Genomic DNA, 27,867 nt, shown 5'->3' with positions numbered 1-27,867 from the left:
AAGGGGTAGATCACCCTAAAACCAACTCAATAAATTATTACAAACAATTCGTGTTTTAGAGACTCTGATCATATTATTAAATAATGAGTTTCAATTCATTCGGGTGGATTCTCAAAATAATGGTACCCAAGATTCAGATTATAATTCCAATTGGCAAGGTTGTCCATAACAAGGTTTTTCTCCCCATAGACATGAACCAACTTGCAATCTGTTATGCGTACTATAAGATGTTTGCATTGGTCAATGATGTTGGTAAGAGAAAGAAAGCTTGCATTGGTTAGTGTTAATTAAATTAACAATTATAGCTGGGGACATCTCCACACGAAGGCTTGAAATAATTTTTTTTACTGCAAGCTAAGAAGACAAAACTTTGAATATGCAGATTGGAGCTTTATTAACAAAAGGCTACAACTAACGTGTGTTATGGTGGTGGCTCACCTAACAAATTATAAAGATAAACATGAAATGATTAGTTTATTAATATACAAAAAGAAAATGAAATGGTTTACACATTTTTCTTTTGTGGTAGCAATAGAAATTATGATTTCTCAAATGCATATCTTGTAAGATAGTTACGGAATGTGAGAGCAGTCGTTCGATCAATCAATTTAATAAATAGACCCACTGGGCACTCGCATTTTTCAACTATCCAGCAAGACTAAAAGATGAAGTCCCAAAACCATTGAGAGATCCTTGTCCAAAACTTGAAGCCAACAATGATATGGTCAAAAGACTCAAAACCAGAACCTTTGGTTGTTTAATTATGATATAACCAATGTATCGGTAGTCTAAAAACACGAAAATTTCGATGGAAATATCGGGATATTATCGATATCGATAAAAATTGAATAAAAACCATGGAAATTGTAAGAAAAACTTTGGAAATTTTTGTTGAAACTTTGCAGGATGTTTATTTAGTCAATTATCTATTAGTTTATCACAAAAAATTGGAAGGAAATGTATTGCATGATGGATTTAACTGATTTAAGTTGATTATATAGCAAGCTGGCAAACATTGTGAATATAGAAAATATGTAGTAATTAATGAAATAAGTTTAAACACACCATAATCAGTTATATATAATGAATTAGTACAATATTTGACACTTTATACATTGCATGGTAAGATACATGAGTGACTTAGTACCACATAGAGTTCCTATGAGGTTCAAAATTTTCACTATATTCATCATCTCTATGTGTAGAGTAAGTGTATTGTGAAAGTAGTCAGCAACCATGGCAATGGCTTTCAAGAACCAAAACCCAAAAGTCAATAGGAAACCGAATACTTCGGTATTTTTCGGGATTACCAAACAAATAGGATTTGGAAACCAATCCCATATCGAAAATTTCGGTATTTTTCAGGATGGTTTGGGTTTGGGACTTTTTCGGTTTGGTTTGGGATTTTCGGGAATTTTTTCCAACCCTACCATGTAAGTGGCCAAATAAAAAATAGAAAAATTAAAAACCACATGCCATTGACTAAGTAATTAATTGACACAATTTAAAATATAATACCACAAAAATTTTGGATTATGTGCAAATTTGTTTCTTGTAAAAAAGAATTCAAAACAAAACCATATATATAAATATTTTAGCATATTATCACAAAAACATAAGTGATATGGTGGTGAAGGCGTTGAAGGAGATAAATGGGAAGGGTTTGAATCCTTCTATGCTCAAAATTGAGACTTTTCAGAAATTTTCAAGTATTTTTTTATTTCATATCGTGATATTATCGATAATATCGCGATATATTAACGATAATTAAAAGATAAGTCACGAAATATCGTCATATGAAAAAAACGATAATATCAACGATATTTTGGTCCTTGGATATAACTAATACCTTCTTTTTCGTAACCCCAAGCTTTTAGGTATTTCCCAACAACTTCTGGATCTAATACATGGGACCCTTACAATGTGAGAAGGAGCACATATATGCTTGTTGGTCTTTTTGCTCATGCAATCCAAGTCTGGGAAAAATTAATTTCAAGACACTGATAGAGCTGGCCAATTAGGGATGTTATTTTACTTTTCTAAATAAGAGATTAGAACAAACTTTTCATTGATTTTTCACTTCATGTAGGCTATAACGCTTTTGAAGATGAGACTTGAATTACAATTTTTTTTTAAATAATAATAATAATAATAATTGGTGACTTCGTCACTGCTGTCCATTCTTTCGGAGACTAGAAAGACTCACGTAGTATTTCAGCTTTCCCTAACCACGATCGTATGATACATCAGTACTAGAAATTAAACTCAGGACGTCCGTATAGAATACGAATTTGAAATTTGTTTCCAACCACACTGTGGTGGTTCTCGAATTCCAATTTGTGTGAAAAAAAAAATATGCTTGTTTCGCATTTTTGGGATTAAATATCAAAACCAAAATGTCCTAATACCAGTACTTTATTATAAAACAAAAATATTACATGTACTAAGTACAAAACAAGCAAAAATTCCCATATAGATCAGACAGAAAACTAATAAGAAAACGAAATAAAGCTAGGGTTCTTATAAACTGTTTTTACACGCTTAATGTAAGGAATTATTAGATCCTCTCCAAATCTTTTCATTAGGGATTTCAGAGATCAATTAATATCAACCGTTCATTAAAGATCGTGCGATCCATTACAATTAAATGCTTTTTATATTTTAATAGTAAGATAGACTTGTCTTGCGTGAAAAATATATATAATAAAAAACTGTAATTACACGATCTTAGATGATAGGATTGTTATTAATTGATCTCCGCGATTCCTAGTGTAAGAATCTGAAGAAGAACTAATTCCTTAATATAAATCCATAGAAATAAAATTGATCGGTCAAAGGACATTTTTTTTAATCTACTTTTTCATTTTTCATGGGCAAATTTGTTTATCTAATCCAGGGCGCGGTCGGGATATACAAAAACAAGTCCATGTATTTAGAGAGATTTTTTATTGTGTCGAGAATATAATCTGATACTACAAATGTTATAATACAATTTGCTAAAAACTTAGAAAAAAAATTTCACTCAATTATATTACTATATTTAATATATCAAACTATCTTATCGAAACACTGGACAATTTCTCGTGCTTGGAGGTTTTCAAAGGCATCTGTGGGTCGACCAGAGGTCGTGATCGTGGATTTGGATTCACAGCATAGGGAACTATTCCACTCATGTACTTAAGGTACCGTTTGGTACATAGACGGAACGGAACGGGACGAAATAGGATGGGACGGGACGGGACGGGAAGGGACGAGACGAGACGGAACAGGATGGAACAGATGATGTAAATATTGAAAAAGATAAGGAGAAATTTTGTCATAAAATGTTATAAATTTGTGTTCTACGGATGTGGAACGGGTCGTTCCAGAGGGAAAAGGTGGAACGAAAAATTAGCCAAATTTCGTCTTATGGGACAACCCGTTCCACAATTTTTAAGCGCATCAAACATGGGACGGAACGGCTTGTCCCGTCCCACGTACCAAACGGTACCTAAGGGATGTGGGGTGGTTCCTAATTTGCTTGATTATCATATTCTAATTGAGTAATTAACAAATTCATAGTCAAAGTGAAGACTTTTATTGTCAACTACGTATTATCTTTGTATGGTGTGACACGGAGAGCATCAGATAACTTTTGTTCTGATCTAGTCACACGTGTTGTGGTTTGGAAAATCTTTATATAACTGAAAATATTCCTTTCATACAAGGGTTTCACCGACCTAAGCGATATTATTACTCTATACTACTTTTTAATACTCATTAATATTGGACGCTTCTCAGTTATAAAGTAAAGATTTTTGTTGTCTTCGCTACTATCGCAAACTCATTCAAATAAATAAGTTAAATAAAAGAAAATGCCAAGCACAATGTAGTCAAGCTCAAGCATATAATAAGTCTGATAAAAATAAGAGAACCATTTGTTGCACATAAGGAAGCTCTTTTAAAATTTGCCTGCATAAATTAACATGAAAAAAGAAAAAGAAATTAAGGGTATAAAAACAACACAATAAAAAAAAAAATTGAAGCACTTATCCTCTACTGATGATGATGTAATAGAATTTGGACATACATAAATGGGTTCTTTTTCTCTTATATTTAATGAATAATTGAGATGAATTTAGAGATTTTAATCATATATATTTGCAGCTCAATTTACTTTTACACTCTCAGCCATAAGTTCCAGAAAATATTTAATTGGGTTTTGAATTTTGATGGCCGGCCATTGGCGATTTAATAATTCCACTCAAAAATAAGGTTTTGGACTGAGGTCGAAAAATAAAAGCCAAAAGAAAGATCAACAAAGATAATAATACAACAGGAGACAAGATCATGGAAATTAGAAGCAAAGAAAGGGTATTTATTTATACTAAAATCTCACACGCTTATAGTGACTGCTTGCACCCCCAAGTTGCAGGTATTTGTTAATAAATTATGGAAATGAAATTACAAGGTAATAAACGAGTCCAAATCCTCAGCCTCCAAAACTCTTTCTGATCTCTGTGTGTCTTTAACTCATTGCTTGACACATGTTCTCAAACTAATTAACGCGATTTAACTTTGTCAACTATTAATTAAAAATAAAAATACAACGAACAAATTAGTCCAACCGTCACAGACACACACAATGGTTTGATGATTGATTGTTGAATTAAATTAGTACCGTGGAGCTTGAATTAGAGCTGATATGGTGATGATTTGAAGAGGCATATGGATTGTTACAAGATTGGCAGAGAGAGAGGGAGAGATACAAATGGAGAGTGAGACAGAGGGAGCGAGAGGGGTAAATTTATATCCTCCTTATTAATATTTTTTATTTATATTTTTTCTTATGCTATGAAGAGTTAAGTTCATGTCCCCATGATTAAGTGCAGCTCATTTTTTTCATTATTAATAAAATTTCTATCGTTTGGTCAAGGTTTTCTTAAAAAAAATTTAAAAAAAATATAAAAAAAATTGCTAATACATCCTTTTTCCTTGGTCCTTACCACGATAGTAGGGTTACGACTATCCCAGTCAAATTACAACGCAATTTGTATGGTCAAGCATGTAAAACAATTCCACACCACCCGTGTGCAGAGACTTCAGACCCTTCTGAAATTGCATTCCAAATCCTTCAAGTTCAAACTTTATTTAAGACTTGACGTCAGTGGTAGTATATGGAGAAAAATTAAGTTCACAGGTTCACACTACGGCTCCTACCAACTACGTGCCTGCTACGCTGCTAGCCACAGCTCGAAACCTAAAACCCACGTCGGCTTTTTCCTTTTTTGACAAATGATAGAACGCTAAATTCATTTAAACTACGAGAAAGAGAATCAGAATTTGGCTACAAAAATAAGTGCACTGTTCTAGCCAACTTGGTTAAGCCCAAATCTGTTAACCCACTTTTGGGTTTAAGTTTTCATAATTCCTAATCCTCAGATTGAATCCGTTCCGGCTTAGATTTCCCTAATAGGGTAAAGATGCTGTGGTAGGTTTTGTCTATGTGACAGGTTGTGAAGATCAACTGATGTTACAATCTTTTTCAACAAATTACTTTGGATTCAAGGACACGAACCTCTAGTCAAACTTAGAGAAAGGGGAACTCACGTCACAAGTATGATTTGATATCTGCAGATGTTAACCTGGTAATCATGATCTTCAATGGTTTTGTACAAAGTTTGAACAATAATGTAACTATTCCGACCGACTTATGTTTTGAACATACTTGCTTTCTTCTAGTTCCCGAATTCGGCTTGCTTCCATTCGGGCTTCAATAGCAGCCGGGTTCGCGGAGCACTCAAATTGTCAATCGTTTGAAATGTTTGAATGAACCTTCTGACATAGGAAACGGATCGCTTAAAAATAAGAAAGGAAGACGAACGCGTGCAAACGGAAGCATAAGGAATACATTTGGAAAGGAAAAGCACATTAGAAACAAGAAAATGGTATTAATAATGATAACTGAATACATGGATTCAACGAGCAGTATGTGCTTCTCACATGAACAATTATTTAGCTTGTCTAATCTTAAAAAAAAGAAGGCTAGAATTTCATTTTAAGTACGTCACACAATTGCGGATATGGTTTTTGTATTTCTTGTGATGCATTATGCTTAAGTTCATCTGGAGATTCATATGCAGGAGGCTTAATTTCATCTGGAGATTCATATGCAGGAGGCTTAATTTCATCTGGAGATTCATATGCGGGAGGGCTAAATTGTTTAGGAAGAGACACCTCCCTAAGCGCAGCAAGAGCAGCTCTTCTCTTTTGCTTCACCTTTCGCCAAATCCTTATCCGGTCCTCTAGTCTTTCTTTCGCTCTCTCGGCAAGATCAGCCCTAGTAGTAGCCTGCTCAGCCCGGTTCCTGAATTGCGCAACTTTTTCCATTGCAGCTTCCAACTCCTTCTTCAAATGTTCCAACTCAGACTTATCTCCCGCGGTGCTGAAGCTCAACTGACGACTAAAGGCTTCCACCAACGACAAAGGAATTTGATCAGCCTGGTCAGCCTTCTTAACCAAGTACTTGTATTCCTTCAATGAAATTGTTACATAGGAATCGTTCTCTTCCTTTCGCTCTTCAGCTTCGTCCTTAAGTTCACCAGTTTTGGAAACCTCAGCATCTTCATTAGAATCAAAAAGGGGAGATTGTTCGTCAGTTTCTTTGTCTGCGCTATCTGCTCCTTGCTTTAACATTCTGTTTTCCATCTTGGCAGTCTCGGCTTCTATTACTAGTTGATGAATCGCAAGGTACAGCCCCGATTTAACATTTTCGGTTCTTGCTTCAGCTGCCTCTGCTGCTGCAATTTTTGACATCCCTCTATGAAGCTCAGACTCCAGCATTGCTATCTCAACCTGCGCATTGTTTTCCCTTTCCGCCATCTCATCAAGCTGTATTTTAGCTTTCTGTAAATCCTCAGTAAGAACTTCAATGTCGAGCTTCAGGCTGTTGGCCACTTGATTTGCATCACTAAGCTCCAATTTTAACTGATTCAGTTCCATTTCTAGCCCCTCGATGAAACCTTCCTGATCCGAGATCTTTCTTTCCTTCTCTTCTAACTCTTTTTCCAGCTGCTTCAAGTCATTCATCGCATCAGAAGACGCCATCTCAGAGAAACTAAGGTTTTCATTCACCTGTTTAATCTCCAGCTGAAGCATCTCAATGAACGAAGACTTAGCGAGGAGCTGATCCTCCAACTCCTCCATCTTCACCGTTTGTTTCTTAGAATATTCGAGCTGCTCCTGCTCTTGAAGAGCAGCCTGTGTAGCGAACTCAATCTCAGTATCCTTCGCAGATAATATCGCCAACTTCTCTTTATCTGTTTCACTAGCAGCAACCTTTGACTTAACCACGGCTTCACTTAGCTCGGAGACATGTTTAAGAAGCTCTTCCACCCTCTCCTTTTCCATCACGAAAGCTGTTTCCATTAGCTCCGCTTGCGTTAGAGCTTTTAGCTCCGAATCTCTAGCGTCCGCTAGTTTTGTTTCCATGCCAAGCAACTCTGATTGTGTAGCCTTCAACTCACTAAAAACATGCATGAGTTGCTCTCTCACCTTCTGAGTCTCAGACAGCTGATCCCCCATTTCCTTTACCTTGGATTCGAGTTGGTATATCTGCGCCCGAGCCTCTTTACATTCCTCGACGCACTTATCTCTCTCAAACTCGATGTTTTCAAGGAGGGCAGAGAGTTCCTCCGCTGTGTACTCGTGGTGTTGCAGCTTGAGAAGGGCTTGCATGTAGGAAGCATCTTTTGCTTCCAGCTGCACCTTGTAATTGGCCAAATCCTTCAACACACCTTCAAGCTCTCTCTCTTTCTCACTATCCTTCTGCAAAACATTGTCGGAATCAACAAACTTAAGAACAATATCTGCATGCCAAAACAGCCTATCAAGGGTATGGTTACATACAAACTACCAGATTGTCCTTATGTATTTAGTAAATCAGTTCTGGTATTAATTACCATCTTCAAATACATATTTCCATTAGCACTACCAAATCAAATTTGGCGAAGAAAGTTGAGGTTTTACTTTTGCAAAGTTTCTTAACCATGCGATGTGGGACAATAGTTCAAATCTTTCACATCCCCTTTCATGTCTGGAAAAATTTCAAGTCTAATACATGAATAAATTTACCAGGGTGACATAGAGCACAACTCCTTAACAATTAATTGACAATAGTGGGAGTAGCTCAGCTCCTTATAAACTCTCGCAAAACTTTTAAATTTCCGATGTGAATTAGTTTTTCACATTATCCTCACATATGGAACCCTATTAATCCTAGAAATTACCTAATAATGATCATGCATCACTTTTTTTTTCATTTTATTCGAGCAATATTCTAATTTAATCCAAATTACGAAGAGTGAGATTTAAACTTGGTTGCGAAAGTACGAGCAGATTGCTCTAGCCAAATTGACTTTGCCATCACATCTTTAAATACACAGCATAAATGCATAAACAGAAAAAAATGAAGCTATAAGTTTGGACTAGGAAACCATCTGCATATATCACAACTCAAACTTAAAAGGAAGGATCTTCCTATCGAACTGAACTGTTAGGCTGTTACCATACCAGTTCATGTGTACACACACGATCACTTACATCTGTGCCGGAAAGCCGGGTTTTCCGGTGATCGTTCTTCTCTTCAAACAGGCACAATGCAGCCTGGACTGGTTCAATTGGTTTTGTATCAATCTCCCCCATGTTTCCCAGTCAGTTATATCTCCTGAAAAGTTGATGTGAATTCTGGGGATTAATGATGGAATGTAACATTGTTTTATTTGCTTTGGAGGATGCGCTGCAGAATAAGGTGAAGGTTCTCCTGTGTATGTTCCGCCAGTGCTTTGGATTGATCACCAGAAACGTTCGGCAGAATTTAAACACTTCTGTGTTCTAAAGATGGGGAGCAACAAATGTAATTGGACAATGTGACATATAGATGGACAACAAGAATATGCCTGCGCACTTGTGTGCTAAGTCCAATTTGTTCTTGGTAATTAATGGTATGTATAATGGGAATGGATTTGTGGCACCATATTTTTTACACAATTTTTGACACAAGTTTTTCGGGCCCAACTATTAATGTATTTCAACGATCCGAACCTTCTGTCTTTTAAAACGTTATTCATAAATCATTCTTGCAAAAAAATTAGACAAATTCAAAATCATTAAGACATTAATTTAATATGAAGAAATGGATGAATACGGTTCTACGAAACCCTAAAACCTTAATCTAACAATTATATGGTTTTCAGATTTGAATGATTTTTTGTACACATGGTATTTTAGGAAAGACCTAAATATAAAACGATTTGGATTGTTGAAATACATTATTAGGACTCGAAAAACTTGTGTCAAAAAATTGTGCAAAAAAAATAGTATCACGGATCCATCTCCATATATACACACATTAAAAATTCAACATGTGACTCACATCTAGATATGCATTATCCACGTTTGTAGTGTGGTTCGTTGCCGGTGTGAATAAACCAAGGCCGAAAGATGCCTGTGAAATGCCCAATGATGCCATTCGAGCAGAAGAATTTTGAGGATGTGCGGAATTTTACGAATTTACCCTCGTTATATTTTGGAAATATGAAAATCTTAAACAAAGAATTGTGACACTCGTTCCTTTTTATGCTATTCAGATATGCAAAACTTGTGAACACAAAACAAAACAAAACTTAAGAAATAAAAGAAAAAGAAAATGATTCATGCACACTCCTAGCTTTTTCATCAGATTGAGCAAGAATTTAAGAGAGAGAATTAAAAGTAAGTGTTCAAAGTTCAAACTATCGGTAAAAAGTATGTGCAGAAATCGCTTTCACAAAAATAATTTGCAAACAATAGGAGAAGAAAGGATAGAGACTCAAATCAACTAGACATCTCTTGTCAATTTAATTCTTAATTTTTAAGTATTTAATTACGAACTTCAAGAAAAAACTTAAAAATTTTCGATTCTTTACTTGTAAGTAAATGCAAGAAAAATTAAGAAATGGTTCACTTACCTCTATTTTAATAAATGCAGAAAACTAAATGTGATTTCAGTTCTTATTCCCGTAAGTAAATACATACCCTAAACAAGTGAAAAAGCAAAAGAAGGGAGAGACTGAGGGTGTCATCTTTAACCGTTGGATCATATCAGAACTAAGGAATTAGATCCCCTCCGAAGCAAACCATCGAGATCCTCCTGATCCAATAACACGGACCGTTAGATTTTGATCCAATGGATAGAATTATTATAACTTTTAAAAGGATCTCATATTTGTAACCGTTTGATCAAAATCCAATCCAACTGTCAGTATTAGTGGGTAAGGAATATCCCAAGGGTTTGCCTAGGAGAGGATCCAATTCCTGGCAAACTAAGAAAGTGGCGGGAGGTTATTACAAGTGGTACAATATGATTGGCGCCCGGGGACCACGTCAGCGATCTGACATGGCAAAGTTTCTCTCTCTAGAAACTTTCGGATTATGTTTCTTCCACTTCCAGTTCAAGAAGAGAGAGAGGGGGGGAGGGTGTGATGAGTTCTTCGCCGAAGAGCAAGGGTGACGAAAGACCACGGTTCTTCGATTCAAAAACGAAGAGCAAGTGCTGGGCAAACGCGGATGTGGTGCCGGGTCGACACCCTGAGCGGTGGCGGCAAGACGCCGCCGGCAACGTCGTCTGTAAGCGCTTCTGCAACTGCCAGGGCTGCCTCTGCTTCGAGTACGATCACATCGTTCCATTCTCCAAAGGTCACAACTTCCTCTCTTTTCAACTAGATAGTTTCAAAATTCTTTCCACAAAGTTTCAATCTTTTGATTGATTGTCATGAATTCTGAACTGGGTATCTTGAATTTTAGCAATTTTATTGCAAAGTTTCAATAATTTGATTGGTTTTTGATGATTTTTGAACTGGGTATTTTGAAATTTAGCATTTTAGTGCATATACTACTTAATTGAGCTGAATTTCGATATTGGTATTTGTGCTTTTATTGGGTTTTCGCTGACTCTAATTGGTATGTAATTTACTTGATTTTTTTACTTTTTGAATTATTCAAATTCAAAATCATGGCGTTTTGAGGCAAAAATTTTCGGTAGTTTTTTCTTTGCTGTTCCTCAGCAGTAAACATGCTAATGTGGCCTTTAATCTGTCAGCCAATTTGGTGTTTGAATTAATCGAGATTTGGGGTTGTGTTGTAGGTGGTGAATCCACAGAAGAAAATTGTCAGATTCTTCAAACAAGGGTAAACAGATTCAAATCAGACAAAGACAAAATCGATACAGATAAATTAAAAGGTTACTCTTGTGATGTCAAGTTTACAGGTAAGTTTTTCGCGTTCTCTTCTTCACTGTTAATATTAGATTCGGAGTTCTGATCTATTTAGTTTGGAACCCAGAATTGTGGTTATTGGGTCGAGCATAATGGTTTTGTCTTTGAATCGTAAACACAATTCGTCATTGTGGTTCGTATCTAATGATTTTAGGGGGGATTGTTTTCAAGTCGAGTGCACATGACTATAATCAAAGTTTAGAACGTGTTTGGTGAATCTACGTGACCTGATGCTCCTATGTTCCATTGATAACAATTTTGGGTGTCATCCCCAATTTGTCACCATTTTGAACAATGCTTATAAACTGTTTTCTGATCTAAAGTGTCCAAAGATTCACAATGAGAATATATGTTTTAGGTCCATATGTACAATACTGGTTTTAGTCATGGTACTAGGTGTTCGTCTTAAGGAATATCCAGTGAGGACATTTCCTGGACAACGAGCACACAGCTCCCCAAGAGGTTGGCGCCGGTTGATGTTGTCTGTCGGGCTTCTGCTTATTGGCGGGCTGTAAGAGAAGGATAGAGTTAATTCTGAAATGTGCCTTTGTGGGGCCTTAGGTGTAGGCCTTGAGGCTCACAATCAAAATTAACTTTAAGTACCCAGGCGTGCCACTGCCACCTTTAGCATGACAGATGTAAAACCAATGTTAAGTTTTATTGTATATATATGTCCGAGAGACCAAGTTAACTATGACAGGTGCCTTTGTGGGGTCTTAAGTGTAGGCTTTGAGGCTTCCCGTCAAAACTAACCAAATCCTTGAACATATATTGGTTGTTTCATTGTTGTAGAAGTATCACAACCGTTATACTTTAATCGTCCGAGCCCGCAGAGCAGAACGAATTCAGATAGGTGCCTTTGTTGGGCCTTAGGTATAGGCCTTGAGGTTTCCTATCAGAGTTAATTCTATACTCAAGCGTTCTGTAGCAATCATGATATAACAGAAGTAAAACGAGAGAATAAGCCAATTACTTGCGTCCCAAGTAACTTCGGACTTCTTGTTATCAAGGACTGTCGTGGATGGGTTAAGTCCACACAGGGTTCTTTTTATGCCTTGAGACCAAGGACTTTTAATTGATCAATCTTGTCTGCCCGAATGGTTAGAACTTAGAAGTCTTTTAATCATACACTGGCTAGAAATAACTTGGATGCAGATGGAAATATACATCATATTACTAGATATGTGAATGAAAGACAAAAAACAAAGGAGGTCAGGCAAGGTTTCACCTTGTCGGGCAAGGCTGATCGTCTTGCAACTTCTTCTCTTTGTGATTTACAAAGGGTTTGAATGCTAGAAGGGGAGATTGGGAGATGAGTTTATATGAGGGAATCGATACTACAACAAGATTTAAACAAGGTAGCATAGCTTTTACAAAGGCTTTCTGGTGAAGGTTGATCCCGAAAGGGATGAAGGCTTGGGGGCTGACTACAGCTTCGTGAAGGCAAATCTGGTTTGAACAGAGTTTGTGCTTGTATTTGTTTGTTTGATTGAGTGTCCTTATCTCTGATTTTTCTTCCTCCTTTTATAGACGATTTGGCTTGGCTGCCTGCAGTATTGATTTTGCCCAAATGCATCTGAAGGGCAGTGACTCATCAACTTTTTACTTGTACTGCCATTGTAAAGTACTTTTGGGCTGATTAGCTGACTGGTCTACACCACTTGACCTCTAGGTAGGTGAGCAGGTGGTTTGAATGATCTGCACTTGGTCGAGAAACAAGCTCCTTCTTTCTTCTGGGCTTCGGTTGGGCTTTGGACTTTTCCTTCTTCTGAACCTTCTTTTGGGCTAACCCCTTTTTAACCCAAAGTTCAAGTTTTATCCCAAACACTAGGACTCTATGTCTCAGCATGTCCAATGCTTTGTAAATGTTCTAGTCGGGGGTCACTGTTCACAACGTAGGTGTGCTAAGAGGGTTGTGGGTTAGTTTATAGGATGGACTGAACGGTTGAGTTTGGCTAGCTTGGTCTTTGTTGAGCTACATAACCTCATCATTTGTCCCGATTGAGAATTGACATCATATCATATTCTTATTGGTGTAAATATGAAATCAGAAATACAAATTACTCAGGTTCACTCGTACTACTGTTCTAGTATGCCTTTCGTTATGGAAAAAGTTCGGAGCTTTGTGTCTAGAGACATTAACTCATGATCAATTATCTAAGCAGAAGGGCGGGATGTACATTGTCTCTGGCTTATATTCAAAGTGAAAATGGCACACTGTAGTTTAGGCTATACCTTTGCTCTGAACTTTTTCTGATAACGACGTTTCCACTTAATTTCATAATTACTTTCTGCAATTATTCTCAGAGAAACCTTTTCCCCTGATCCTTCGCCATATCCTTGACTTCCTATTGCTTGTTCCTGAACATAAAGAGCATCAGATCTTGTTATCGGAATATTTTCATAAACCTAGATTTGATTCAAGATTTATGATATTTGTTCATTATACAAAGTAAATCATTCAACGAATTCCAAATTTAAAGAAAAGGGAATGGAAATTTTCAACTTGGGCCGCTTTCTCCAAGACCCCTGCTATTGCAAGATTTACTTCATAAAACCGTGGAGAAGAGGAGGAACCTTCGAGTAATTTGAATCTTTCAACATTCAAAAAACATTTGTCCGAACTTCTGATTGCCTTTCTATCCGAGTCAACACAGTTGTGATTTTCTTTGTTGGCACATTGCTTTGAACCTTGTGGTTGCTTTGAACCTTGTGGTCTTTTGGTGTTCATTCTGGCCTACTTGGAGGCTAGTTAGTTATTAGAACTGGTGAGACTCGTATCTCATAATCACACATCTCTTTTACTTGCAGATAAGGAGCTTGACATAATCGAAATGGCCGTATATGGTGACGTGATCCGCCCAGGAAACCAATGCCGATGCAGAACTGTAGCCGAGATGCTTGGACAGCACAAGTCGAAAGACCAAACAGCTGCTTGCAAGTTGCCATAGGTTCGGCTCTTTAGCAACCAATTACTAGTTCTTAAGACTTAAAGTGAGTTCATCAATTCAACTTGTGACCCTGCACACAAATTTGGGTCAACTTGAATAATGTCTGATTAGACACGTTAATCAAATTTTAACTTTCCTTGTACCATCATGGCCATTGACATAATGTTTGGAATTTATCTTCCCCCATCAAAGCAATTTTCTTATCCGGTGTGTTTTAAGTCAATGGAAACGGTTAAAGTATCACTCATTGTTTTACGAAAATGATTACCGCACATCTCTTTTTCTCTTTCGTGTGTATTTCCGTCTCTTACAACAACAACAACTAACAACCAAGCTTTATCCCACTAAGTGAAGTCGGCTGTATGAATCATAAAATGTCATTCGCTCGGTTTTGCGCTATATCTTTTGTTAGTTCTAAGTACTTCATATCTTTTCTTAAAGTTTGTTTTCTCTTTCATGTGTGTTTCCGTCTCTTAACATACATGAGATAACAACCTACTTAAGTAAATAAAATCTTAGCATACATGATTAGTGAATGGGACATTACTAATTCTAGCATTTATAAGGTCTAAGCATTCAGTCCCTTCAAGGACATCTGATAAAATTAGAACGATACAAAGAAAATTAGCATGACCTTTGCGAAAGGATGACACGCATAAATCAAGAAATTGTCAAAAAAAATCTCAAAAAAATAAAAAAATAAAAAAATAAAATCTAAGCATGCACGATTGATGCTACACCACCGTCTAATCATTGAAGGTTGTTGGAATAAAGTTTAAAACCAAATAAATAGTAGGAACATTATGTAGAGGGGACATAGGAGAATAATGGGTCATATCTCCATTGAGACCTACCTTCTTGATTGACCCATCAACTGCGGTACAAGTCTAGCTCCAAGCAATCATGAATCTTAAAGCTCATTTTAGGGAGAGATTAAAGTATGAGCTTGTTAGAAATACTTTTAAAATGAGTGAAATCGTTTTTAGATAAAATATTTTTGAATTTTAAAAGCATTTTAAATACTTTTTTTTAAGATTTATTTGTATTTTTACTAAAGATTTATTCTAAAAATATTTTCACAAAAAATGATTTCAATCATTTTGAAAGCACTTTCAAACGAGCCTTATATCTTTTGTCAAGTTTGATATTAGATTATACCAGACTACCAAAATAACTTGATTTTGGGCGCAATTGAGGGCCCGTTTACTCGTCATGTATGTGAATAAGTATGATTCTCAACCTTGTGTTTACTAAAACCTGTAGAATGCATTAATAATGTGTCTTATCAATTTTGGGTATTATAAATAAATGTCTTAATAGTTTTAGATTTTTCCGATTTTTCACAAGGATGATCTACAAATGATGTTATAAAATATAGACGATTTTGATCGTTAAAATACATAATGAAATGGATCTTACAAACATGTGCCAAAATTGTGTAAAAAAATGGTGTCACGGATCCACCCTATATATATATATATATATTCGTTATGTTCTACTGGAATTGACATTATATATAGAGTAACCTTAATTATAACAATGATAATTAACCCAACCTAACAGTCTAAAAGCGTATTATTATTTGATAAGTCCATGCAACCAAACCTAAAAGCATATTCGTGAATGATTTAAATATTTATATCTTCTTTTTTTTTTTTAATTATTTGTGAGTCAAAAATCTCTGTAAAAAAAATAATTTAAATAAATATTTTTTAACTAAAATTGTCTTTGAGATTAGCATAATTCTTTATTTTGATTCTTGATATTTAAAATTGATAGTAGTGGTCCTTGTGATTGTCCACCGTAAATCAGTTGGGTCCTTCAGTGAAAAATCTTTGTTAAATAAAGAGTATTTTTGACAAATAAATCCCTCCACTTGAACTAGTGATTTCTTCAATTTAAAGGAAATTTTTTTACAAGATAAGAAGCATAATTAAATAATTGAACCAAAAAACAACACATCTACTTATTTGTTTGTCTTGTCCTTGTTTGTCTGTGACCTGACCTACTGGTTCTTCTAACTTTTGCTCATAAATAAGATATTAAAAACGTATTCACCAAGGAAGGACATATATAGCTGTTGATTAATTAGCTCCTCTTAATATATTTACACCATGATCTTAATTATATATGAGTGAAGTCGTTGAACAATATGGTCTTTGTTAGTGACATTCATGCAACTAGACCTACCTTCAACTACCCCATCAAATATCCCTAATTCTTTAAGGTTAACTGTGCAATTTGGTTTCCGGATTTGTCTTTTGCAGTTCAAGTCTTACAAGTAGGTCAATTTTTTAAAGGGAACTTTAACGGAAAGTTCTTGGTACTGTTCATGTTAACGAAAAATCACATTTTTACACTAAAAAGTCAATCATGGTACTATTCATTTTACCCTTTATTTTGTCCTTATCATTAAAACTCAAAGTTTTCAAATCATTTTTATTAATTTTTATTTATTTTTAAATAATTTTTATCATTTGATTTTTTTAGAGTAAAACTTTACCGTTCATTTCTGAACTACTTAGAAGTTTCAGACTATTGAAGAAAAATTCGTCATATATCCAAAAGAAGATTCTAGTTTCAGAATTAGGGTTTGGGGTTTCTTACGAAAAGTAGGTTTCAAGGTCGTCATGAAATATTCAAAAGTGGTGCTCTTTGCCTCAATGTGATAATTAATAAAAACAAATTAATATGATAACCTCTTTTTTTTTGTATAAATTAAAAAATATATGATAACCAAATTCTTATATTTTCTGGTGCGTGAGTGGTATCGATGAGTGGCTTGAGATCTTGATTGGATCATGGGAAGCAGCAATCATAACTTAAGGGTGAGAGTTCAAGATAGTGGTGGCAACTGGCATGCACACACATCACATGCCAATTTCTTAATTTTCATGTTTTTTTTTAGTTGGATTATCATTATCTTATTAACCAACCAATTAATTAGAAGGATTATAGCTAATGGAGTAGGATTCTCTCTTTTCTATTTTCCTCTCCTCGAGTTTGTTCTTATTTAAATGTTCACGATTAAACTACGTTAACATTTTCTGTTGCCTTCATTATAGAGCGAGAAAGAGAAAGAAAAAAAAAAAAAAAGGGAGACTGAATAAGAGGAGAATGAGAAAGGAGAGAATCCCGATACATAGCTAATACATACATCCCATTGATGGATTGGTCCAGGTTGTAGCATCACAGCTAGCTAATTAAAATAGTAAAATTGATATAGATTATACTATTTTTGTGTATGTCATACGAATTACGTACGAAACTCCATGCCATGCATATAAACTCCATGCATATATTGTTTGGTGGAAACCAAAAAACAAGCTAACATATTGCGTATTTTGCACGTAGATTACCAAAGCAGCAGACCCTCACTCCAACAACATGTATTTGTTAAACCTCAGCTAAGCAGACTTAAGAAGGTCGGCTTCTTTGGCTATCATTCTAACTGGGAAGCTTAAAATTCAAGGATTGGCATTCTTAGACAACTGCTGTGCTCCAAAAGATTAAGCAAACAACGTACGAAACCTCATGAATTTAAGTATAATACCATATTGGACAACCACTAAGTCCTAAAAACTTAAGCATAGAAAAATGCACAGCACAACGAGACCTCTTGGAATCCGAGTTTTAGCCATAGAAAGATACACAATGCAACGAAAACTCATGAAATATCATATTAGAAAACTACTAAGGGCTGATTTGGTATTAATGTGCTTTGAAAAAAAACTGCTGTGAGAATAAGCAGCTGTGAAATAAATCAGCAGAGTGTTTGGTAAATTTTTTTGTAAAAGTGCTTTTGGAAAGAAAAAAAAGCAGTCTAATAGTGGGTCTTTTCATTAAAGGAGCACTGTAGCTCCGTATGCTTTGAAAAAAAACCAGTTTTCCAAAGCTGCAAATAGCAGCTTCAGCTTTTTCCTTTGATTTCAGCTTATTCTCATAGCAGCTTCCAAAATAAGCCCTTTTTTGTTCAGTTTACCAAACACCTAAAACCTAAAACTCTCACAGCTTTTTTTCATGGGTGCTTTTTTTTTTTAAACACATCACTCCCAAACTACCCCTAAGCCTCAAAAGCTTAAGCAGAGACAGATTCACAGCACAACGAAACCTCATGAAAAAACTAAAACTTTGATACCATATTAGACTCGAAACTTTATGGCTCATTTGGAAATACTTTTAAAATAGCTGAAAGCGCTTTTGATAAATATGTTTTTTATACCAATCTTTAATTAGTAAAAATGTTAGTGAAACTTGGAAAAACACTTCCTGTTACTTTTAGAACTCAAAAACATTTTTTTTCCAAGAGCGCTCTCAATTATTTTAAATAAGCTTCCAAATGAGCCCTTAAATTGTAAAAAAAAAATAAATAAATAAATAAAACACCGACAATGTATATTAAACTAAGAAAAATTACTTTTAACATCAATTGTACTGCATAATTGCTTTGGATTTACTTTGTGAAATTGACATGTGGCTTGAGTAGATCATAACTTTACATTTATGCATTGCTCCTCACTTTCTCAGACATGCCCTTAAATATATTTACTTTTTAGCTAACTACTTTTTTCATATATCATCAATTGTATGTCCCCAAAACATCTTATGAAAGTGTCAATTGTGAAAACCCCACTATTCATATATTTTCAGCACCCAAAAAATGCACTCTTTCAATAAATGAAATATTGTCAATCTCACTCATCAATATTTGGATATTATGTGATTAAATTTTACATTCAGGGACTTAGATACTCCTACCAAACTGAGATAAAAACAGATAATATAATTAAGATGATTCATTTCTTCATTTTGGTGGGCAGGCCGCAGATGCAGCAAACCAACTTGAGCTAAAACTGCAAGGAGAAATGTTATGCACACTATTCCAAAATCGGACTTTTTATGAACTCTTTACTATATTACAGTTTAACGTGTGTTAATATTATAAAACATTATGGAAAAAATATAAGATAACAAAAAATCTATAAAAAATCTTACTTTTAAGAAAGTATTCTTACCATTTTTCGACTGCTAAACCAAGATTAAGCATAGAGATGCTTTGTTCCAATTATTTAGTGGACCCCACCATCAAACTCAACATGTGGGGCCATGAGACTAATGAAGTTTGAAGGCCTCATAAGAAATGTCAGAAACTTAGAAGTGGGAGATGGGCAAAAGAACAGCATGAAGAAGGAAGGGTCTTTTGTTTGAGTTTTCCTCTCTCCTTTTTCTTGCTTTCCATTTCTTCTTTAATCGTTCCCCAAAAAACAAAAGTTCTTTAATCAACTCCCTTTTTCCTTCCATTCCCCTTTCTTGGATATATCCACAAACCCAACCCCTACTCTTATGCCAAAACTAGAAACAGACTTTACAAAATCAAATATATTTTATTTTGAAATATTGTGTATATGATTTTTGTATACATATATTACCGCCACCACACCGGTAACAAAGTTACATCACTATAATTTGGCTAGTCATAACTAGATAATAACTAGATATTGATTTTGTTACAAGTCTTAATAAATCAAGTAGTCGAATCTGAGATAAGTGAAGACAAGTGCTAAGAGGCTACTTTAATTGAGCTAGTTACAACTAGGTATTGAATTCATCACAAATACTAATAAAGTGAGTCAGTCGAACTTAAGATGAGTGGAGACAACTATCAACCTCAAATTAAATTGCCAAATGTATTATTCTTGCATGTAGAAGAATCTAACCTAAAACATTACCAGCTAAATTAATACAACTACCATTAAACCAAGAACTAGTTGCTTCAAAATCAATTTATATAACCCAAAACAGAATCCAAAAACTAATCACAACCCCATTACATATACCATTAGCCAACATTACAACAACTACCCCATATATGAGTTCATGACCTCATGACTCATGACCCAACCACTAAACCAGTTCCCAATCCCCATACTTGATTGGGACCCCACTTGTGTAATGCCAGTCTATTTCCCTCCCATGCACCAACATGCAACCCCATGTAGCTGCCTAATGGTGGCCTACATAATGCAAACCTCAATAACTTTGAACACACACAAATTAGCAATGGAAACAAAGAAAAATAGCAATGCAAACAAAAACCAGAGAATAAAATGGTTGCAAACAAAAACCAGAACAGTCCCCACAAAAACTCGCGTTGGCAATCGCATGACGCGTTCTCATTTTGTTTACCAAAAAAGCAAAGAAAAGAAAGGTCTTTTACGTCTTGAAAAAACATAATCAAAACGTAACGTGAATTAGTATCGTTTCTTTTTCGACAACGATATGATCATTAGCTGAATAAGTGGGATATTTGTGTGAAGCTACACTATAAGTTAGTTATAATAAATAAACACGAAACTTGCCATCAATTCAAATCAAATTTAAGACATTTTTAGCCCCGAGGAAGTAAAGAGAAATACCACTTACAAGCGACATTAAAAAACGAATGAAAATTGCATGTGAATTGCTTTGATAGTTAAAATCTACATCTTTTAACCTCTTACGTTCCAGATTCAAATATTTTTTCATTTTCTTTATAGCAAATTAGTATAAAATATCGTTCTGTGTTATAAAAAAACAAAAAAAGACTCGAACTTTGGCAGCACGGGACGGGCACATATACATTTTGTTCTGTCTGCATGAAGAAAACCGCTCATTAAAATCCTCTATCCCCATCCCCGCGATTACCGCAAAAAAAATAGAAAATTAAATTTTCAAAAAAGCAAAAAAAAAAAAAAAGTTAGAGAGAGAAAGCGAGTGATGAAACGAATCATTGAGATAATTACAAACGAACATTCTATCTTTGGATTGTTTGTATAAAACCCAGTTTCTGTTTCCGTCTCAATTCCAGCTCTGCATTTTCCATTTTTGATGTTTTGAGCAAACCAGTTGGTTGGTTCGCTGGTTGGTTGCTCCGGACTTCCGACCCTAGCTGAGCCGGCGGCTTCCCGATCCGGGTCGACCCAGATTTCGGCGGGTGGGTGTGCATGGTCATTGGGTCGGCGGCCGGCGATGGGTTGCGTGAGCTCGAAGCAAGCGGTGTCGGTGACGCCGGCGTTCGACCACTCGGGCGCCTTCAGGGACAATGTGGGGAATTCGGGTCGGAGTCGGGCCGGGCTGGGGGAGGCGGAGAAGAAGAGTAAGAAGGGGGCTGAGTTGAGCGGGAACGAGTTGGGTGAGTCGGGAAGAGCGAGTTCGAATGGCGGTGGCGGGAATTATCACAAGAGCAATAATAGTTATTCCGAGTCTCTGAGTTTTAGATTGAGCAATCTGCAGAAGTATGTGGAGGGTGAGCAGGTGGCCGCCGGCTGGCCTACTTGGCTCAGCGCCGTCGCCGGCGAAGCCATTCAAGGGTGGGTCCCACTCCGTGCGGATGCATATGAGAAGTTAGAGAAAGTGAGTTTCTCTCTCTCTCTCTCTCTCTCATTTTATTAGATTTTGTTTGCAAAGTTCGAGTTTTTTTGTTGATTGTTTGGTTTTTGTTTAAAAAAGTTCTGGATTTTACAAAAATGTTGAGCACAAACGTTAAAATTCAATGTAGCTAGTGAGACGTTTACTCTTCATTTTCTTACACTTTTTTAGAAAGTTGGCATATTTGTTTAGAGTAGTTTTTGAACCCGCGTTTGATCCCGTCTAAATTAGAGTAGTTTAGAATATCGACTGGTTAAAAAGCTAAAAACTTTAAGCACTTGCTTGAAATCGATGGCGTGCATCGGAGTAAGCTTACAACAACTTACCATTTTCAGATTGTTTGGTAAAATGCAAGGCCTTCAAATCCAAGCTGGTGTTTCTGCAACTGTTTTTTTCTTGGCAAAACTTTCGACATGGTTAATTTTGCTGTCCCGGAATATCTACATGATATATTTTTCGATTGGATCGTTATAATCTAACTTTTGTTATTGTTCGTATTCTTCATTGCAAGTATTAATTGATTGTGAATTGTAGAAACTATATCTGCATGGTATATGTTTTGTTACCCTTGATAGTTTTCCGTCTTTCTTCTTATCTGTTCTTATTCGATCGCAACTCCTTGAAAAGATTGGACAGGGTACATATAGTAGCGTGTTCCGAGCACGGGACCTTGAAACTGGGAAGATAGTTGCCTTGAAGAAGGTGCGGTTTGACAATTTTGAGCCTGAGAGCGTCAGGTTTATGGCACGAGAAATCTTGATTCTTAGAAGGCTTGACCATCCAAACGTCGTTAAACTGGAGGGCTTAATTACTTCCCGATTATCATGTAGCATATACCTTGTGTTCGAGTACATGGAACATGACATTACCGGACTCTTGTCTAACCCTGACATCAAATTCAGTGAGGCACAGGTTTTGCTTCCATTGCTCTTATGAATAGTTGTCATGCTAGTTTAGTAGTATTCATCTTTCGTGATGTTCTACTTCACAGTTAGTCGTCTATCTTTCCATCCATGTTGGAGCTCAAATTGGTGATGTTGGCTGTATTTTGTAGATTAAATGCTACATGAAGCAGCTGTTATCTGGACTTGAGCATTGTCACTCGCGGGGTGTAATGCATCGGGATGTAAAAGGATCAAATCTTCTGGTGAGCAATGAAGGAATTCTGAAGGTGGCTGATTTTGGGTTGGCAAACTTCTGTAATACCGGGCATAAGCAACCCCTAACCAGTCGTGTTGTAACTCTATGGTATCGTCCTCCTGAACTTTTGCTTGGATCGACTGATTATGGAGCTTTTATAGATCTATGGAGTGTTGGCTGTGCGTTTGCAGAGCTACTAATGGGGAAACCTGTTCTTCAAGGGAGAACAGAGGTGATTAACTAATCGAAATACATGGCTTTTCTTTATCAGTCTTGGTAAAATAATCAGCATGTTTATCAGCACGGCAATCTGAATGCAGAGTCCTCCGTTATGCTTGCATAAATCGAAAAATTAAAGATCTGATTCTCTTAACAAGTGCATATTTTTATGAGAACTAACACATTGATTCTCTTAGGATGCATTACATTAGTAAAACTCTTTTATGCATGCATCAAAGTTGTACAAGGATTGCTGTTGTCATACTTCGGTTTGGTTTTCCTGTTGGATTTCTTATATGCATTTTCTGCTGACAGGTTGAACAGTTACACAAGATTTTCAAGCTTTGTGGCTCCCCACCAGAAGATTACTGGAAAAAGTCCAAACTTCCTCATGCCACTCTATTTAAACCACAACAACCTTACGATAGTTCTCTGCGGGATACCTTTAAAGATTTGCCTGCAGCTACTTTGAACCTACTAGAGACTCTCCTTTCTGTAGAACCACACAAGCGTGGGACTGCCTCCTCCGCTCTTGCATCCGAGGTAACGTGCAAAATAATGTAATATGTACCTTATGCGTTGGTTCTCATCATTCAGATTTTCCTAATACAGTATTCTTTATTCCCACTTCAGTATTTCAAAATGAAGCCTCATGCATGCGATCCATCAAGCTTGCCTATGTACCCACCTAGCAAAGAGATAGATGCGAACAACCGGGAGGAGGCAAATAGGTGAGTGGTTCTTGTTCTCTTGTGTGAAAAAAATTAGTGTAGTCCTCACCAAAGTATGAAAATTGAAATTTAGTGCGGTCACTGAATTTTCAGGAAAAAAATTGGTGGGCGTGTTCGTGGATCTGAAACACGAAAGCCAGCAAGAAAGTCACTTGGGTTTAGTAAATTGGCACCACCAGAGGTCTCTCTCTTGTATGTTGTTCGCGGGTCTGTGTGTTTTAATGGTAACCATTTGAAGGTTCTTATTGATAATCTCAACCTTATCTTGCAGGACTTGGCAGCTGAGTCTCGAGGTTCTTATAAAACTAATGGCACTAATGGACATATTCTTAAGGAAGATAACTCAATAGTAGGGAGGGAACTTCCAAAGCCGTCAGCTGGTAAAGTAGAAGACTCTTCGCATGTAAAAAATGCATCTCAAGGAGACATTCCACTCACCGGTCCATTAGAGGTTTCTACATCAAGTGGCTTTGCATGGGCAAAGAGACGAAAAGATGAGGCCAGAAGATCTCATACTCGGTCTATTTCAAGAGGACACATTTTTAACACGTTAGAATCTTCGATCACAGTGCATACAAGGAGCAACTTTGACTCAAGAAGGCATGAAAATGGGGAACTTACGTACAAGGGGTGCACTGATTCTAAAGGGAACGATTCATACGAGATTGCAAAGCTTGCGATGCTGAAACAATGGGGCAAGCTTGAGCGTCCAGATTCCTTTGATGCTTCCGAGGAGTACCATTCGCAGGAATTATCATTAGCACTTTATCAGAGAGAGGAAATGGCAGCTAAAAGTGATACAGTAAGTTTGTAAATACAGAAATCAGATATAATTATATGACTTTCGACATACAACTCCCAGTTTTCGCATTACCTGGAACACCACAAGAATACCGTCTCATTTATCTTTTAGCTTTTCTTAGTTATTCGTTTTTTTGGTCAAGTTGAATACAAGTTGTAAGGCAAAAAAAATTTCTTTTTGGTGATGTTATAGTCTTATAGATGATCACCTGGCGTCTTTAACCTCGTTAATATTGGTTTTGTAACAGGGGTTTCAACTTCAAGATCAAGGAGAAAAGGTTGAATTTTCGGGACCCTTGTTGTCTCAACCGTATAGAGTTGATGAATTTTTGGACAGACATGAGCGCCGCATCAGAAGGGCGACCCGGAACTCATGGTTTCATAGAGGTACCGGACTAACACTACTAACTTACCATATATCTTCTGGTTTTCCCCGCAGACCTAGTGGATCGGGGATGTAGAGGGGTACTTTACTACATTATCGTGTAGCTGACTAAATACAGGTGATGATTGCAATGGCTGTTTTGGCTAAATATTGTGACTTTTGAATTGCAGGTAAAAAGCAGGGGAAGTAAATGTCTGATGGAGAGACTTTGAGTAAACCAGAAAAGGAGACAGATCTCGACGAGAAACACAAGAGTACAACCTGGTCGCTGGCATTTCCATCTAGGCGGCTGCATCCACTAGTTGAGGAAGTGAAAATCTCTGCCACAAACTCGGTGACAAAGTAAGCAGAGAAACTACCGATCCACCTTAGAATGTTCGGGAGGGGAGGAAAGCATGGTCTAAAACGATGGGATCTCTTGTTTAGAGTAATGTTCTCTCTCTCTTGTTCAAACTTTTTGTTTGTTGCCTGATTAGCTCCTGGTTTCCTGTTTTGTCAAAGTCCCGTTGGGCAAATGCATAGATTCGTAGCAATGGTTTCCGAGGAAAAGCCGTGTACAGTTTCTTGTTTCGTAGGTTAGGGCATCATGCCTCTCTTCGTATCGTTATAGCTTTGGTTCTTCTGAACTTCTCAGCTTTCAGAAGAGTCTTGAAGTGAAAGAATAGCAAAAATGGAAGGATCCTTAGCTCATAGCAGGTTTACATATTAAAACGTTTGACAGGCTCAGATTATTGCACGCATACAACATTTTGAGGCCCAAAATCTGAAACACATTCGGATTTAAGACCGATCCAACTTCACATTCACATTTAAGTCCAATCCAATTTTTATCATGTGGATTAGGAAGTGTCATTCATTTGATGGAGACCTCGAAGGTGTGAGTATACTGTTGTTGTGGTGTCCCGTGTTAGTAAAACAACCGCATGTAAAGAAAAACTTACACATGATGTTGTATTGCCAATGAAAGAAATCATGGTGGCTCGTGTATTCATGTCATGGAATGGAAGTTCTACGAGAGGGAGAGACTTACCTGAAATCAGGTCTATACAATGTACTTCTTACGTGAGACATGAAGAAAGAGACAAATACTTAAGGAGTGCACTCGATTTAATGTAGCTTTTAGCCCGTAATTGAGAGAATAACGTCACTAAAACAATGATGTAAAGGTGATGGTGTTCCAAACTAATTATATGTCGTCGTGTAACAAAGTTCAAATGTATAGAGACATGATAAGTTCGGGACACCTTTAGCACGTCACTTGGGTGCCCCCGGTCTCATGTAAGCCTCTACTGGATATCTCAAAACCTTAGCTACAACTACAACTTGTAAGCTTTGCATCAATGGGATGAAAACAAACACAAAACAACAATAAGATGGAAACTAAAGCATGAGTGAAGGGCTCTGCAACCTCCATGATTGTAAAGGGGAACATGAAAAGGAACCAATGGCCCAAATCTGTCACTGCCATGGATATAAAGGGGTCTATCGGGTTTTCCTCCACTCAAACCCTTCAAGTCATAATCATTGTCAGAGCTTGTCTATTATTCAAGATAAACTTACGTTCGTAGCGTTATTTTAAGTTAATCACGTATTATTATTACACATTTTGATTTTTTTCAAATACAGTGCATGATTGGTCACTCACACCCACACCTAACGGGCACTAATAAGATCTCATTCCGCATGAGAAACTGCTGACCATTGTTAACACGTTAATTAGAAGAAAGTACAATACAATTGTTTGAGCTAGTTAGAGAAATGTACCTTAATCTTTTTGTCTATATGACAGTATTTCAAGCCAAATATGTATTGTTGTACGTTAAACTCATCACATAACAGTGAATAACTTAAGATATTATCACAATGACATTCTTGTCGTATGAAAGTTTTTCTCCTCTATGTTGTCGTTAACATTGCGCATCAGGTGTGGGGCTTATCAATCGACACTCACACCCTCGCTTTGCTCAACACCAAAATAGTCCTTATTACAAACATTGTTCTGTTACTTTATAATTAGTACTAGCGCTCGTTTGAAAGTGATTTTAAAATGACTAAAAAATTTTGGTCAAAATATTTTTAGAACCAATCCTTAATAAAAATGCAAGTGAATCATCGAAAAGTACTTGAAGCACTGATGCTTATAGCAGAAAACACTTCAACTACTTTTAGAACCCAAAAATATTTTCTTTAAAATCGTTTTCAAACGAGCCCCTAGTTAGTACCATCAAATTAATTAAGGTTAGGGGCTATCAAAAATAGTTATTGAAGCAAATGGGATTACTGTTACCATAATAATTACCTTAAGACAAACACATGATGGTGAAGGTTTTGGAAGGTGAGGTCTCGCTTTCACGAATCATCTCCCCAATTGATAAATATTCTCTCAGAATATGCTGGGGTGCACATGGCATGCACGGAGTGGCTGCAATCATTTCGTGGGGCCCTTTTTAAGATGATCACTGTAATCTCACCGTTCATGTTTCTGACATTTTGATAAATCAGTTGCATTGCATGTACGCCACGTGGATCTGGATCTCATTGCCTTTGTGGTCCAAGCTTTTCACCCCAACATGTGCCTCTAATTTCTGCAATTACAATGTTTCTTTGGTTACAAGGACATTTAAAGAGATTAACATAGTAATTAACAACTTAAGTAAATAATGTGGTAAAAAATCCCAAACAAGACTAAGAAACAAAATCCGAACAGACAAAACGAGCCTTGGAGATCCCAAAATAATGTCTGAAAGAGATTTCAACAAGATACAATACTAAAAGCGTAAAAACCACAAATCAAAATGACGTGCGAGTTTCATCTTGCGCATGTAAATTGAAGAGTAGGCTACTACCAATCATTCAATGATTTTGATTAATTTTTTACGACATGATGTGTATTAGATTATTACTATATAACAAAGGTTGCTTGGCCATCACCCTATATTTAA

The 27,867-nt window shown here is 36.4% G+C and overlaps 2 protein-coding genes, 1 non-coding gene and 1 pseudogene across 3 annotated transcripts; 3 read left to right on the top strand and 1 right to left on the bottom strand.

Annotated features, from left to right (window-relative positions):
• Positions 1-5,910: 5,910 nt before the first annotated feature.
• LOC126600637 (uncharacterized) lies at positions 5,911-8,682 on the bottom strand. The gene is made up of 2 exons (XM_050267237.1): positions 8,581-8,682; positions 5,911-7,806 (listed from the first exon to the last, which is right to left on the bottom strand). The coding sequence occupies exons 1-2, from the start codon at positions 8,680-8,682 to the stop codon at positions 6,025-6,027; spliced, it is 1,884 nt and encodes a 627-aa protein (XP_050123194.1). The 3' UTR covers positions 5,911-6,024.
• A 1,767-nt stretch (positions 8,683-10,449) lies between these two features.
• LOC126598322 (uncharacterized) lies at positions 10,450-14,445 on the top strand (annotated as a pseudogene).
• Positions 14,446-14,821: 376 nt separating this feature from the next.
• On the top strand, positions 14,822-14,924 carry LOC126601029 (U6 spliceosomal RNA). Its single transcript, XR_007615669.1, has one exon. It is a non-coding gene; the product is annotated as a U6 spliceosomal RNA (small nuclear RNA).
• Positions 14,925-20,921: 5,997 nt separating this feature from the next.
• On the top strand, positions 20,922-25,615 carry LOC126600206 (protein IMPAIRED IN BABA-INDUCED STERILITY 1-like). The gene is made up of 9 exons (XM_050266768.1): positions 20,922-21,634; positions 22,277-22,561; positions 22,704-23,021; positions 23,324-23,551; positions 23,642-23,739; positions 23,833-23,920; positions 24,011-24,541; positions 24,789-24,927; positions 25,096-25,615. The coding sequence occupies exons 1-9, from the start codon at positions 21,251-21,253 to the stop codon at positions 25,113-25,115; spliced, it is 2,091 nt and encodes a 696-aa protein (XP_050122725.1). The 5' UTR covers positions 20,922-21,250; the 3' UTR covers positions 25,116-25,615.
• The last annotated feature ends 2,252 nt before the right edge of the window (positions 25,616-27,867 follow it).

Source organism: Malus sylvestris, chromosome 14 (genome assembly GCF_916048215.2).
Source record: "Malus sylvestris chromosome 14, drMalSylv7.2, whole genome shotgun sequence".
Classification (NCBI taxonomy): Eukaryota; Viridiplantae; Streptophyta; class Magnoliopsida; order Rosales; family Rosaceae; genus Malus; species Malus sylvestris.
The sequence above is the reverse complement of the archived record's forward strand: the minus strand, read 5'-3'. Positions and strand labels throughout refer to the sequence as shown.

Bases quoted from the DNA above. Each gene is read 5' to 3' on its own strand.
- LOC126600637 (XM_050267237.1), bottom strand. From the start codon at position 8,682: ATGGGGGAGATTGATACAAAACCAATTGAACCAGTCCAGGCTGCATTG. The intron at 7,807-8,580 runs GTAAGTGATCGT...AATGTTTTGCAG, and splicing joins CCCGGCTTTCCGGCACAGAT to AAGGATAGTGAGAAAGAGAG.
- LOC126600206 (XM_050266768.1), top strand. From the start codon at position 21,251: ATGGGTTGCGTGAGCTCGAAGCAAGCGGTGTCGGTGACGCCGGCGTTC. The intron at 23,552-23,641 runs GTAACGTGCAAA...TTCCCACTTCAG, and splicing joins CCTCCGCTCTTGCATCCGAG to TATTTCAAAATGAAGCCTCA. The intron at 23,740-23,832 runs GTGAGTGGTTCT...CTGAATTTTCAG, and splicing joins AACCGGGAGGAGGCAAATAG to GAAAAAAATTGGTGGGCGTG.